General features: G+C 34.5%; 2 protein-coding genes across 3 annotated transcripts; one reads left to right on the top strand and one right to left on the bottom strand.

The window, feature by feature from the left end:
* The first annotated feature begins 2,144 nt into the window (after nucleotides 1-2,144).
* Nucleotides 2,145-7,507, top strand: LOC132722892 (opioid-binding protein/cell adhesion molecule homolog). The gene is made up of 4 exons (XM_060707478.1): nucleotides 2,145-2,303; nucleotides 2,824-2,984; nucleotides 3,776-3,937; nucleotides 6,994-7,507. Exons 1-4 carry the CDS (start codon nucleotides 2,198-2,200, stop codon nucleotides 7,015-7,017), a joined length of 453 nt encoding a protein of 150 aa, XP_060563461.1. The 5' UTR covers nucleotides 2,145-2,197; the 3' UTR covers nucleotides 7,018-7,507.
* Nucleotides 7,508-7,530: 23 nt separating this feature from the next.
* On the bottom strand, nucleotides 7,531-13,634 carry LOC132722891 (opioid-binding protein/cell adhesion molecule-like). 2 transcript variants are annotated; one of them, XM_060707476.1, is made up of 8 exons: nucleotides 13,479-13,634; nucleotides 12,785-12,894; nucleotides 11,739-11,940; nucleotides 11,036-11,173; nucleotides 10,319-10,444; nucleotides 9,696-9,847; nucleotides 8,730-8,889; nucleotides 7,531-8,493 (listed from the first exon to the last, which is right to left on the bottom strand). In XM_060707476.1, exons 1-8 carry the CDS (start codon nucleotides 13,516-13,518, stop codon nucleotides 8,447-8,449), a joined length of 975 nt encoding a protein of 324 aa, XP_060563459.1. In that variant the 5' UTR covers nucleotides 13,519-13,634; the 3' UTR covers nucleotides 7,531-8,446. The 2 variants fall into 2 exon arrangements, with proteins under 2 accessions (XP_060563459.1, XP_060563460.1); XM_060707477.1 differs by having other exon boundaries at nucleotides 8,705-8,889.

The following is a 13,634-nucleotide window of genomic DNA, read 5'->3' on the forward strand; positions in this document are numbered from 1 at the left end:
TTTTTATTTCTTTGGAATGGGCAAAATTTATATCGTTTATTATAATGATTGGAAAGCACGTTAGATGTAATTTTTCCTTAAGAATTACCTAATTGTGAAATGATTTGCCATAAATGTACCAAATGTAAACACAGTCGTATCTCGGCTTCCATACAAAATACGGAATCACTGAAAGTGTACTAATAGTCAAAAATTAAAGAAGCAAAAGATAGTTCAAGTAATTGGCCAGGGAGTAACTTTTTGGAAACTATAAAAAAAATACACAAAAAAAGCTTCGATAGTTTTAGTTTATTCCCTTAATCTGTGGAATTTATTAGATGGACTTGTCCATCTTTCAATCTGGACGAAACCATTTATTATTCTTAGGGATTTTTTCCCCAAAAGTTACTGATTGAATAACAAACAAAACAGACATGATCAGACTGCACAGTTGTGCCGGCTGAACTTGGTCTGCACTGGTTGCATGGGTAGATTCAATTGACAGCAGAGTTCGTTGTAAGAAATACTTCTTCCACCTTTTTAGTCATTGAACATGCTGCATATCTGCAAATAGTATATTTGAACGTCAGTATTTTGCAACGTTAACCAATTCTAAAAATAAAAAAACATATCTGCAGGTTAGATGGTTTAACGTAAAGGATGGTTGGTTATCCGAAGGTACTAGTGTATATAAGTATCCAAATCAATTAAAGATATACAAGCCGGCACTTAATGAATGGAACCTACACATACAGAGAGTTTCTTTGTCATTTGAAGATGTATATACATGTACGACTGCTGAGGGCAAAGTTTTGTCAGTCATAAAGCTTGTCATTGAAAGTAAGTGAAATATTTATAATTCTTTTTCTATTTATAAGGGTAAAAATAATAATTTCCCTTTTTTTTTAATTGTTATTTTTCTGAAGTATTCTTGTAAGATTTTGAAATTAAAAAATATAGGCGTGCTTTGTCGCCTTTGGAGGTTTTCAAACCTTTTGAACTTTTCCCCAAATCCCCCGGTTTATTTTTTTCCCAAAGGGGGGGGGTTTCTTTTTTTTTTTAAAATGTAAATTGACATTATCATCTCAGAATATTTTTTGTTTTATTTTACAAAACGTTTTACTAGGCTGCTTATTTTATTTATATGTATGTCACAACAGGGTCTTTCTATTTGAAAGACCCTGATCACAAAAAGGAGAGAAAAGAAAATAAAACTGTTCAAAACGTGAGAAACTCGTTGTTTGAAAAATAGGGGAAAATGTTCTCATATAAACGGCGATATACAATAGAAGATAATGCAAAAAAAGCCCCAAAACATTTTGTTTAGGGAGTAAAAAAGAAAGACAAAAATTGCACATTTGGCGTAAATTGTACTTTTTGCGAAACACACACTAGAGCACAAGACCAGGAATTAGACATCTAGATTAGTGCCCTGATTCTTCTGCAGTTACTTTGATTTTTCCATAGTTGACAGAGAACAAGACGACACTCTGATATAGTCTAGAGTTGCTTCCCTTGACTACCACAAGGGAACCAGACTTCATTCAAAAACACATCGAAGTAGAGTTTTTCCTTACACTTTTCGCAGTAACGTATAAAAGGAAACAGAATACACTCAAATATAATCTGTATGTCCTTTTCCTGACTGCCGTAACTGACAAGTACCAAGGATGCACTCGTATACAGTTAAGATTTCCTTATTCTGACTTTACCGAAGTGTCGTAGAAATTGAACAAGACTAAATTCATGTTTAGTCTAGAGTTCCTTCCCCTGACACTTTTCCGCAGTAACGTGAACAAAGAATCTGGCTCCTCTCTCAGATAGTTTTTCTTTGTATTAATTTTTAATGACTATTTATTGCCAATTACTAAATTTCTATTACAGAGCTACCACCCCGAATAACGAAGGAAAAGACTCCTAATGAAAATTAAAATAAAAAGAAACCCACGCCTGGCAAAAACTCGTTCAGTTCAAAAAAATTACCCTTATGAAAATTTTGTCCAAAAAATTTTTTAAAATTTGCCCTTTAAAAAGTGTGCAAATTCACGCTTTCCCCGCTTAGGCTTATTTGGGTTAACCAATTTTTATAATGTAATGAAGAAGAAAGAAAAAACCAGAAGATATGCCTCGAAAACCCCCCTTTTTTTTCCGGGTTTTGAAGAAAAATAGATCATCCATTTGTTTCTTTTTTTATACAGAAACAGGGATTACGGGTAACATGCTCAAGATACGTGACGTCACGAGATACGCAGCAGATGAGTATATATGTCGTGCACAAAATCAGAACGGTGAGGCAGAGAGGCGAATACGCATCACAGTTAATTGTGAGTATTTTCTGTTGACAAAAAGCAAGCAAAATTATATCACAAGGATTGTAATTACACAAAATAATTTTAGATAGGATTCTTCCGATAATTTGTCAAGTTTTCTTATGTTCATTTGGTTCCTCGTGTAGATAAAACAGGACGTTATGTCATTCAAGTGTCAAGTGTCATATTAATGTCAACACTATATCCATTTATTTCATTTCGTAATATTATTCCAGATCGTGATGTATACATTTTTACATATTCAAGATACATTTAAGGTTAAAATGAAAGTATAGTATCCCATAATTCTATTATTCGAAATTGTAAACATCAGTGTCTGAAATTTCAGTGAAACACCACAACTTACCGGTCATGGAAACATGGAGGTCGCTATATGACCTATATTCTGACAGTGTGAGAGTAAATAAAAAACAACTACAAACAACATAAATCTACTGCATCAATCAGTATAGTTTTGTTTAGTTATGTTTGTGTCCTCTTTCTTAAAGATATACATGTTTATGCTAATTTTTAGTTGCACCGGAAGTTACTGTTATGGAACCGGAAGTGTATGCAGCTGGAGGGGAAGTAGTTGTTATGTCATGCGCTGTATCTGCCTCGCCTCTTTATGATGCATACTGGACAAAAGGAAGTGACGTAAATGGAAAGCGAATAGAATCAGACTGGAAATACAGAGTAAGAATTAGATGCATTTACATGTACATGTATATAATTATATATATTATAGTATAAATATATTGTGTAAAAAGGAGGACCATTGTATCTATATTCTATAAACAATCGCATGATAAAGGTTAGCTCAGCTTCTGTTACTTGATTCAATTACTTCATACTTTCAGTTCCATAATATTGAACAAATATCACACCCTGTTAAAGAAATTTGTTTTTATTTGTTAGGGTCGTCAGACCAATTAATACGGATTACAAACCCTAATTTAAAATTACTGTAATTCGCTTCAATTCGTGTCCGGACTGTAACTTTGTCATGCATTAAATGATTTTAAAATGACTACGCATAAATGTCAACCACATCAAGACGATGTGTTGCGTCCAAGAATATTGTCTCTACCTCAAAGGTCTAGGTCACACTGTCATTTTGAAGATTCATATTATCACAATAATAGTAAATAGGTACACACAATCGTGTCCGGACTGTAACTTTGTCATGCATTGAATGATTTTAAAATAACTTGGCATAAATGTGAATAATATAATCGCAGCGTCTATTCGTACGTCTGTGCGTCCCCACTTAATTTTAAAATCGGGGATCGGATCTAAAAGACAAGAGCGATTTCATGAAATTGTGAAGTTTGACATTTTTTTCTCCAAAAAAGAGGGATGCTTTCATTGTTAACTTGTGAGTGAACCACTTCCATCCTTGAAACAGATATACATGGTTAAACAAACGATTGGTTCCATTCATTTAGTAAGTGTTTGAAACAAATCTTTTTTTATTAAACATGCAGATTATGTCTGAAGATGAAAGTGATCAAATGCCGGTCAGGTTTTTGACCTTAATCATTAAGAAGTCGATAGTTTCTGTACAAGATTACGGCATTTACACATGCGTTGGTAAAGGTGAAGGACTGGTGGCACACGGCTATGTAGAGCTAATACAAAGGCACCAGGTATTTATGAACCTCATAAGTCAATTATATTCAACAAACTGACATTTGACTCCATTTATTTCATAGCTGATACTTATACAACGGAGAGTAATGGAAAAAAGTATATAAATATTGCATGAAAGTTGGTTTGTGACAAAGAAGTGCAGCTCGAGCTAGGTTACGGAAGGGAGAGAAGCGTAACAATTTCCACGATGATGATGAAGTGGTTTTCTCCCTTTCTGGGTTGGCGTTTATATAAAATTGCTATCATTTTATTTGAATATACTTTATGATAAAAGATGATAAAATATCAAAATTATGCTATGGTGAAACGATACAATATATTACATGTTAAATGATATGAAATTATAATCAACCCTTTATTAAAGACCACCTCCGAAAAAAGATCACTCTGTAAATAAAAGCCTATCTTTGACACCTTTCGTTGTAGACAGGACTGATTTTGAGAATTTGGCTCCCAATAAGATGCTAGAGGCATTTTGTAGTACAAGTGGTATCTTGGTGTATTTTACCTATTTAAGGTATGCTGAATCCGATAAAGGTGGATACCAAATTGAAAAACTTGATCTTGACCATTGAAATAGCCATTTAAAATGACCACTAAAATGGCCGCCAAATATCTTTATTATAAATGGATGATATATCAAAGAAAGGAAAAGCCTGAAATTTGTCACAAAGCATGTTTAGGTAAAAACAAATTAGACACCAAAACAGAATTAAAAGCACAAAACAATCCAATATGGCTGAAAAATCCAAGATGGCAGACATTTTTTCTATAGGCTAATATAATAGTAATATAGAAGTAATATTAAAGATAGTCCTGAAAATTTTAAGGCATTTAAACATATTTAGGGTTTACGCAGCGAACACTACACTCTTTCCTGCCCTATATGCTAGATTTTATCTGGCACTCTATGCAAGCATATAGAGTGGCTACTCAGATGCCTTCAGCGTTAAGATGTGTGAGGAGGGTTAAAACGTGTGCATGCAAAATATACATTAATTAAGGCAGTTTTCTCTGAGTACTTGGGTTTTGGTGTTCGTTTTTCTCTTATCGGTCGTCGTCTTCGTTCTTCTGTTATTGGTCCTCGTCGCAGTTCTCTTGTTGTCAGTTCTTCTGTTATTGGTCGTGATCTTTGTTCTTCTGTAATCGGTCCTGGTCTCAGTTCTTTTGTTGTTAGATGTTCTGTTATCGGTTCTCGTCTCTGTTTTTCTGCTATCGGTCGTCGTCTTCTGTTTTCGGTTCTCGTCTTCGTTCTTCTTCGTTCTTATGTTATCCGTTCTTGTCTCTATTCTTCTGTAAGAAAGAGTCCTGGTCTCCGTTTTCTTGTTGTCAATTTTTCTTTCATAGGTTCCCGTCTCTGTTATCGATCCCCGTCTCCATTTTTCTGTCATCAATCCTCGTCTACGTTGTCTTGTTGTCAGTTCTTCTTTTATCGGTCTCTGTCCTGTTCTGTTATCGGTTCCCGTCTTCGTTCTTTTGTCATCGGTTCTTGTCTCTTTTCTTTTGTAATCAGTCCGTTTTCTTGTTGTCAAGTCTTATGTAATCGGTTCCCGTCTCTGTTATCGACCACCGTCTCCATCCTTCTGTCATCAGTCATCGTCTATTTTCTTCTGTTATCGGTTCCTGTTTTTCTGTTATCGGTCGACGTCTCTGTTTGCTTGTTGTCAGTTCTTCTGTTATCGGTCCCTGTCCTGTTGTTCTGTTATCGGTGGTCGCTGTCCTGTTCTTCTGTTAGCGGTCCTTGTCTCTGTTCGCTTGTTGTCGGTTCTTCTGTTATCGGTCCCTGTCTCTGTTCGCTTGTTATCGGTCCTCGTCTTTGGTCGCTTGTTGTCAGTTCTTGTCTCCGTTTGTCCTTCTGTTATCGGTCATCGACTTCGGTCTTGTACTTTCGGTACTTGTTTCCTGTTCCGTTAAGGTCTTCTCTTGTTTTTATCCTTGCCGTCATTCTGTGTCTATGTCCTGGTTATGTCAATCTGGTAGGTATTTATTCGTTCAGTGGAGTAGCGGGGGATCGAACTCACGACCCCTTGATTTGTAGGCAGACAGTGTTACCACTGCACCATAGCGCCCGCTCTGAATAATAACCATTTTTGAAAAACCTTTATACATTAAATACTATTTCAATGGCTAACAAATGATGTATTACAATTATATTTTAACACTGTTGAAAATTACGGAACACCTGAAGTGATATTTTCCACACTTTCTCCCGGAATTGAATTCGTTTTAACGAGATAATAATTCCAAATTAGAAATATTATTTCGTTTAAACGAAATATAAAATCTTAATTATGAAATATTGATTCGTTATTACGAAATATTATTTCGTAAATACGAAATATTAATTCGTTATTACGAAATATTATTTCGTAATTATGGAATATTAATTTGTTATTACGAAATATTTATTCTTTGGTAATATTTATAAACTAAGCTTATTGTTAAATATAAGTCAAGTAAATAAACATAAAAAGTGATTTTTTCAATCTTATTATTATACCTTAACGCGCTAGTAAAACAGTACTGTATATACTGTTTATTGAGCCATTAGGCTTATAATCGCTATATTTGGTGGCCAATCTCATTAAAATCTGATCATATTAAATAATCATTTGATTTTGACAAGAATAATTAATTGCATCATATTGTATCATAGTTTTAATGACTAATTTTAGTATTTTTAAGCGGCCATTTTGAATTGACCTTTTGAAGGACAAGGTCAATTTTATTTTCTTGGTATCCACCCTCATCGTCTTTAGCATACCCATATTAGGTTAAAACACTCAAGATATAACTTGTAATATAAAATGCCTCTAGCATTCATATTTTCTTAAACTCAGTCCTGTCCATTGGTTAAAAAGAACAAAATTACCTCAAAATAAAGACCACTTGGCTATAAAGGCCATGCTCGGTCTCTCTGTTGGACGGCCTTTGTTCACATGTAACACAAGGCTTTTTATTGTTATTCACTTAAGCTATTTAGTTGTAATTTGAAAAATATATTACTCTGTATTTAAAAAAGACTTGTAGAATTGCTGTTATATTTTTACAGAAAATGATAGGCAAACATGTGTAGAGAAGAAAAGGCGTATATGTGAATGCTTAAGAAACGGATTTGGGTGGAGCTTCGAGGTTATATATCCAAGGGACACAATCTGTGATAAACGGCATTTATTTATAGCAGATTTGTAAATGGTTATTCGCATTGGTCCAGTCAACGAAAGGTTTATTTACGCAAGAGAGACAAATTGTGATAAACGGGATCTGTTTATTATAGCAGACTCGTAAAAGGTCTAGTCAACGCTGAGGTTTATATACCCAAGGGAGATAATTTGTGGCGGAATATATTTAAAGCAGACCTGAAAACGGCTATTCTTATTTGTTTAGTCAACGACCCAAAGTTGAGTTGATGTTTATAGACCTAATGGAGACAGTTTGTGATAAACGACCAGAAGTAGAAAATGACGTATTTTGTGATTTATCTCTTGTAATGAATTTACTGAAAAGATTAGTTTTTGTACAATTTTTAATATTCCCAAATTATTTAATAGATATGTGGTGAGTAATGCGTGTTATTTTCTTGTCCATACTTGTCCATATAACCATGATAAACGTAGATGTATGAACATAAATTAAACGAAGCGTTTATTCAAATAAATGGAACATCTCTACTTTGATGTTTGAGCGAGGAATTTTGCGGCGTCGATCTCCTTAAAATAGTTTTCCATATAAGAAATTACTAGCACAACTTTTGAAGTTCCAAACAATGATATGTTTAATGTCAGTTTTTACAGACATATAATGGTAATGTCATGTTTAAACGGGGAAGCAACTCTTGTTGATAATTTTCTGTCAGATTTATTCCCCTTTGAGATTTACGTTTTGTATAAGTTGTGTTTATTCTTACGTAAAATGTCACCAAAATGTTAATAAATTCAGACAAATTTTTCATAAATTATTTTTAGCATAAATGCTTTCAAACTCTTCTATAGTCAGCGTATGAAAATATTCTAAGCTAGCATGCCATCTACAACATGTCCGGGACCAACGGAATTTCACCCGACCGCTACACATTCGACATAGCAACTCGGCCGCTTGATGACACATTTCATTCCCTGTCAGTAATCCATATGGTTACATACATGACCTGTGATTCTGTAAGGTACAGAAATCGATCGGAACGTCCTCGTCCTTATCCGAAGATTGACGGAACTGACCGAAAAGTTGCGATTAGTACAAGTCAGCGTAGAAGCTTAATACAATGATGAATCAAGGTCGAATGTATACGTAAGAAGTTACAGAACAGTACTTGGTTCAATATGTATCCATCACCTTACATAAGTAAATAATCCGCCATTTTTCCTGTTATTTCGATGTTTCCTCGGACATCAAAAACTCTAGAGTACTAATCGAACACATGATCCCTGATTTGAGAGGCATACTTTATTATCATTGCGCCAATAAAGTGTTGATTGACAAAGTTAATGATTTATGTTGAACATTCACTAGACATGGATAATATTACCTCTCCGTCCACTGTTTGCAGTCTTTGCTAAAATGATAATAATACTGTTATTAACAATGATGATAATAATGGTGGTGATGATGATGATGAAACATATGATAATGGTGATGATGATGATGATGATTATGAAAATGCAACGAGATTTGTAAGTAACACATACACAAGTGCATAACTACAAGTAATTACACATGTACAGAAAAATAAAATAAAAAAAAAAAATCATTTTTCCAAAAAATACCTAAGCAATTCGCTATTTCACAGACCTGCTTTTTTCTTCAGTGTAACGACAGCACGTGCCTCACTGTTAATTCCGGTTACCATGCACGTGTAATTGCCAAAGTCCTCATTGTCTAGCATACTTTTGAGAAAGATGAGCGTTAAAAATTTGGCTGGTATGTCGTCGCCAGCGTTTTCCTGAAGCAACTGTAAGAGATAATAGATGTCGCAATTGTAATAGATGAAGAATGTCGCAACTGTAAGAGGTAATGGAAGTCGCAATTGTAAGAGGTAATGAATGTCTCATCTGTTAGAGATAGTGGATGTCGCAATTGTAATACATAAATAATGTCGCTACTGTAAGAGATAATGAATGTCTCATCTGTAAGAGATAGTGTATGTCGCAATTGTAATACATAAACAATGTCGCTACTGTAAGAGGTAATGAATGTCTCATTTGTAAAAGAAAGTGGATGTCGCAATTGTAATACATAAATAATGTCGCTACTGTAAGGGATAATGACTGTCGCAACACAGAGAACATAAGAATATATTATTTCTAAGCGCAAATGTTCATCAGCCTGTTTCATGTAATGCATACAAGATCCAAGAGTACGTTTTTAGGTCACGGTCACACAGGATGGTCCACGGCCAAATAGTGGAGTCGAATTTTTCGTATCCGGTCCATAACTTTGTCATTGATTTTGACTTTTCAAAAAACTGCAAGATTGCTCACCAGGACTCCCGACTGGATGTGTCTGGCACAAGACCCAGACCCGGTCGAGGTGCCATTGAGTTTAAAAGGCAAAAACATGGATAGTTTATTAAAGTGTCTGGATCATATCTTTGTCTTTTCCTTTATTGTTTTTATTAAAATTGCATAACACAAACGTTCATCATTTGGAACTTAATACAGAATTCCTTAAAAGTATAAAAAGTTGTTAGCATATGTTTCCTTAAGGTAAACATCTTTCTAGTTTTTACAGAAAGAAAAATAATAATAATTATCCCACGCGGTATTTGCGTTTTTCTTGAATTCTGTCTCCATTTTCGTTCAACCAAAAAGCATCCATCAGTGGTGAAGCCTGAACAACGCACGACAGCACAGTAACTTCCCCTACTTCTGCATACACCACTTTGTTCATTACTTCCGCTTGAGGTGCAACTGTATGAAATGAATTTAGGAAAACACAAAGAATGAACATATCAAAAACTAAAGGCATATTGTAGATACATTTTGCATTTTTAAAAGTTAAAGCTAAATTATCATCGCTTTAATCTTTTCATACACATTGAACAATCACTAGGCCTAAGCGGACAAATGGCGAATATAGCGGTTATGCTCTGTACGTTTAGAACTACAGGTTGCGGGTTTCTACAACAGATAAATGAACAAATGATTGATATAAATGTGAAATGTTCATATTCTAACTTTTCGCGAAATGGAAGTCATTTCTTGCTTTACCCATGTTGCCATTGTCCGAAAGGATTATCAGATATGACAAATCCGACATGAATGTAGAACCTTTACTTCTTATGTTTCTAATATTGTACATCTATCTTATTTTCAAATAAATATTATTTTTATTTGGATGTGATTACAAATTAAATATTGATTTAATATGATTTAATATACATTTTACTGTAAGACGAAATATCCGCTCTGCATTCGGTCCATGACTTTTAGCACGACACATATATTCGTCTGCAGCATATCTCGTGACGTCAGGTATTCGTAATACATGACCGAAAATTCCAATGGCTGAAATTGAGTAGCTATTTTGTAGAAAGGTTAAGTGATGGTTATTTCGTTTTATATGGTTAAATTTTATCTTGGAAAAAAAATGAATGGTCATTTTAATCACGAAAGTTGTGGAAGTCTTAGTGAGTTCACGTTCTCTTTCTTAAATTACCACAGTGTATCATTCAATAAAATTTGTCACAGAGCCCGCTTTGAGGACTTGCCATATTCATATTTGTTTTTAAATACACCATTCAAGATTTGGATTTGATAAAGTTTACTGTTACGGGAATCCTTTGGCAATATGGTCTCGGATGGTTACAGGCTACAAGTCGCAAAATAATACAATAAACGAATTTCTGACACATATTCGAATTATACATTGCTTACTATGCTGTACTCTCGACTGAAAAAGTGCTTAAATTTTACCTTGATAGCCTCAGATATTCTTATGCTTCTTTGCTTTTAATATTTTTTTTCTCAAAAATTCTGTTTAAAAACTTTGGCTGAAGAAAACTACTATTATCCTAAATTTTATTTAACTGGTCCGATGATTCATTGTTACAGTAAGTCATAGTGAATCATCTGTAAATATATATTTTAAAATATTACGTGTTTCCGAAACTCCTTTATACCAGTCTATAACCGGTATCGGATTTCCTGAAACTGCGCATGTCAAAACGACACTTCCGCCTTCCAAAACAGAAATATCTTTCAGAGATGACGCTGATTCGTTAATTCTTGGAGGAGCTTAAAACAACAACATATATTATTTAAGATTTCACAATTTTGATAAAATGACCAAAAAAATGTTCTAAGTGGCATAGCATTCTTCGTTTGTTCGTTTTCGTTCTTTTTTTTTTTTTTGAAAAACATTTTTAATAACGAATGTTTTGAGAAACTGTTTTTACTTTTTTCAACTTTGTATTAGTGGAGGGCCCAACAACGGAAGTGTCGATGGCTCTCATTTGAACAGATCGCCAAAATGTGAAAAAGCCAGCGTTTAGTAGGTATGAGGAAATGAAGGACTAAACATGTGTCCCAGTGGTCATGCTCTGGCTTAGAAATCTAAGGTTCCCGCTATACCAATGCCTTAAAAAACGAATTACCAAAGTATTGGTGTTTTACTTCGCACATACATGTAAAAGGAACAGGGTCACCTCTGGCATGGGGCAACTGTCGTATCCTGCGCTAGAAAAAAAACTACCATTCTTTAGGTGTTGTTACAGAAATTGTCAGCCGAAAAGCGAAAATAAATGGACCGAAATAATATATACACAACATTAACAACAAACAATAACAAAAAGGCACTTACTTAGAATGGTTAAGTTGAAGGATATTATAAATGTGTTGGTGTTCGTTTTACAAGTATATATGTCCTGAAATGACAAATGTGCCCTCTTGATCACCAGGTTCCACTCGTTTGGCGCTGGCTTATTAATTTTCAGTACACGATCGTGCTTGCGTACAGCATTACCTGAAGATAACCACCCATCCTTCTTATTGTACCAATAAACCTGTGAAGATAATGATGATGGCGTTGGTGGTGCCCATTGTCGTGATAATGATGATGGTGATGATGATGATGATGATGGTGATGTTTATATGGAAAATGATATTATTGATCAATGGTGATAGTTTATGATGAAAATGGTTGTCATAATGATTATGTTGATGATCCTGCTGCTGCTTCTGCTGCTGCTGCTGCTGCTGATGATGATGATGATGATGATGTTGACGTCGTAATGATGATGCTGTATGGGCACGTGACTCAAAAACGAGATCACGGGTCCAGAATTTTGATTCGATTGAAATACATTTGTACTTCTAAATAGGTTCATTGTCCCGGTATTTTATGAAAACTGTAGCGAGGCTTATACCATGCTACAAGAATTAAAAAATGTAAATAGGTTATAAGTAATTGCTTTCAATAATGGTACAATTATATCAAAATATATCGTGTTAAAAGCATGCATATCTATAAGGAAAATAATTTAGCTTATTAGCCATAAGTATCAGTGAAGAATTTAAGTCGTATGTCAAGTGGTAACTAGTATCGATGATAGACATCAGTCGGATCAAGGAAGTTTCGAGGGTGCCGCAAAATTTTGACATGGGGTAATGCATATTCCACAGGGTAACTGACATTTTACTAGATCATGAGTCAAATTCTGCTCATTTCCACTAGTTTTTGCGTGATAATCAGTAAACTCAAAGGATATTACATTCTGATTGATCCGTTAACAAATTTGTCAAAAATAAGGTGGCAAAATTATTTTCAATCCTTGTTGTTTACGAGATGATTGTTAAAAATTGGAGAGTTGCTCCGAATAGATATTTATATATAAGATGGTTACTTACGTTGACACCTTTGCTCTCTTCCATTGGAAGCATGCACTGTAAAGTGACCTCTCTGTTTTGAATAACTTGTCTTGGTATGGGTCCAGCTCCGGTAACTCCCCAAATATTCCCTGAGTAAAGTGTGTCATAAGGTTATTCTAAATATATATTTATATACGTTGCTGTTACATCTAGTTATTGAATATGACACTTTTCGTTTGGCAGTTACGGAAGATCTTGAAGGTTTATGGATATAACTTTTATTTTCTGTTAATGATGCAGCTGAAAAGAAAGGCGGGAATATTGGGGGGAGTATGCCAGGGTTTTCCCCTTTTTTCTGTCCCAACTGTGCTTTTATTTAAATAGCCACAGAGGTCCAAATCGCAAAGTCGGTTCTTTTAGCGACAGCTTTTACGGGGGGGGGCCTAAAAGTCCAGAAGTCACTGCTCTTCTCTAGCGTTGTAGACCCTATAGACACGATTGACGTGTGCCTTTTAAGATTTGGGCTTACACCTAAAAATTTCGCTCTGACTGTATTGAATCGTGATTCTGAGCATACAAATTATCCATCAAACATGCATTTTTGTTCAAACGTTTATGTTATATCAGTCATCATTGATATCTGTTAAATATCAAAATATATGAAGGTTATATTGTATGTATCATTGCTTCAATTCGTAAAAATGAAAATGTTATGATTATAGCGAGAACTTACCAACGGTCACTATAACAAGAAGACTGTATGGTATCCACATTTTGTAAATTCCTCCTGTTCCTTACGAATGGTACGTGACAATGATCAGTGTGTGTGTGTATTCTTTTCCGTTTTCATTTTCAATATAATAAAAATAGTTGTCACAGCAATTACTTC

Source organism: Ruditapes philippinarum, unplaced genomic scaffold (genome assembly GCF_026571515.1).
Source record: "Ruditapes philippinarum isolate M1 unplaced genomic scaffold, ASM2657151v2 ctg34_1_1_1_1, whole genome shotgun sequence".
NCBI classification, from domain to species: domain Eukaryota; kingdom Metazoa; phylum Mollusca; class Bivalvia; order Venerida; family Veneridae; genus Ruditapes; species Ruditapes philippinarum.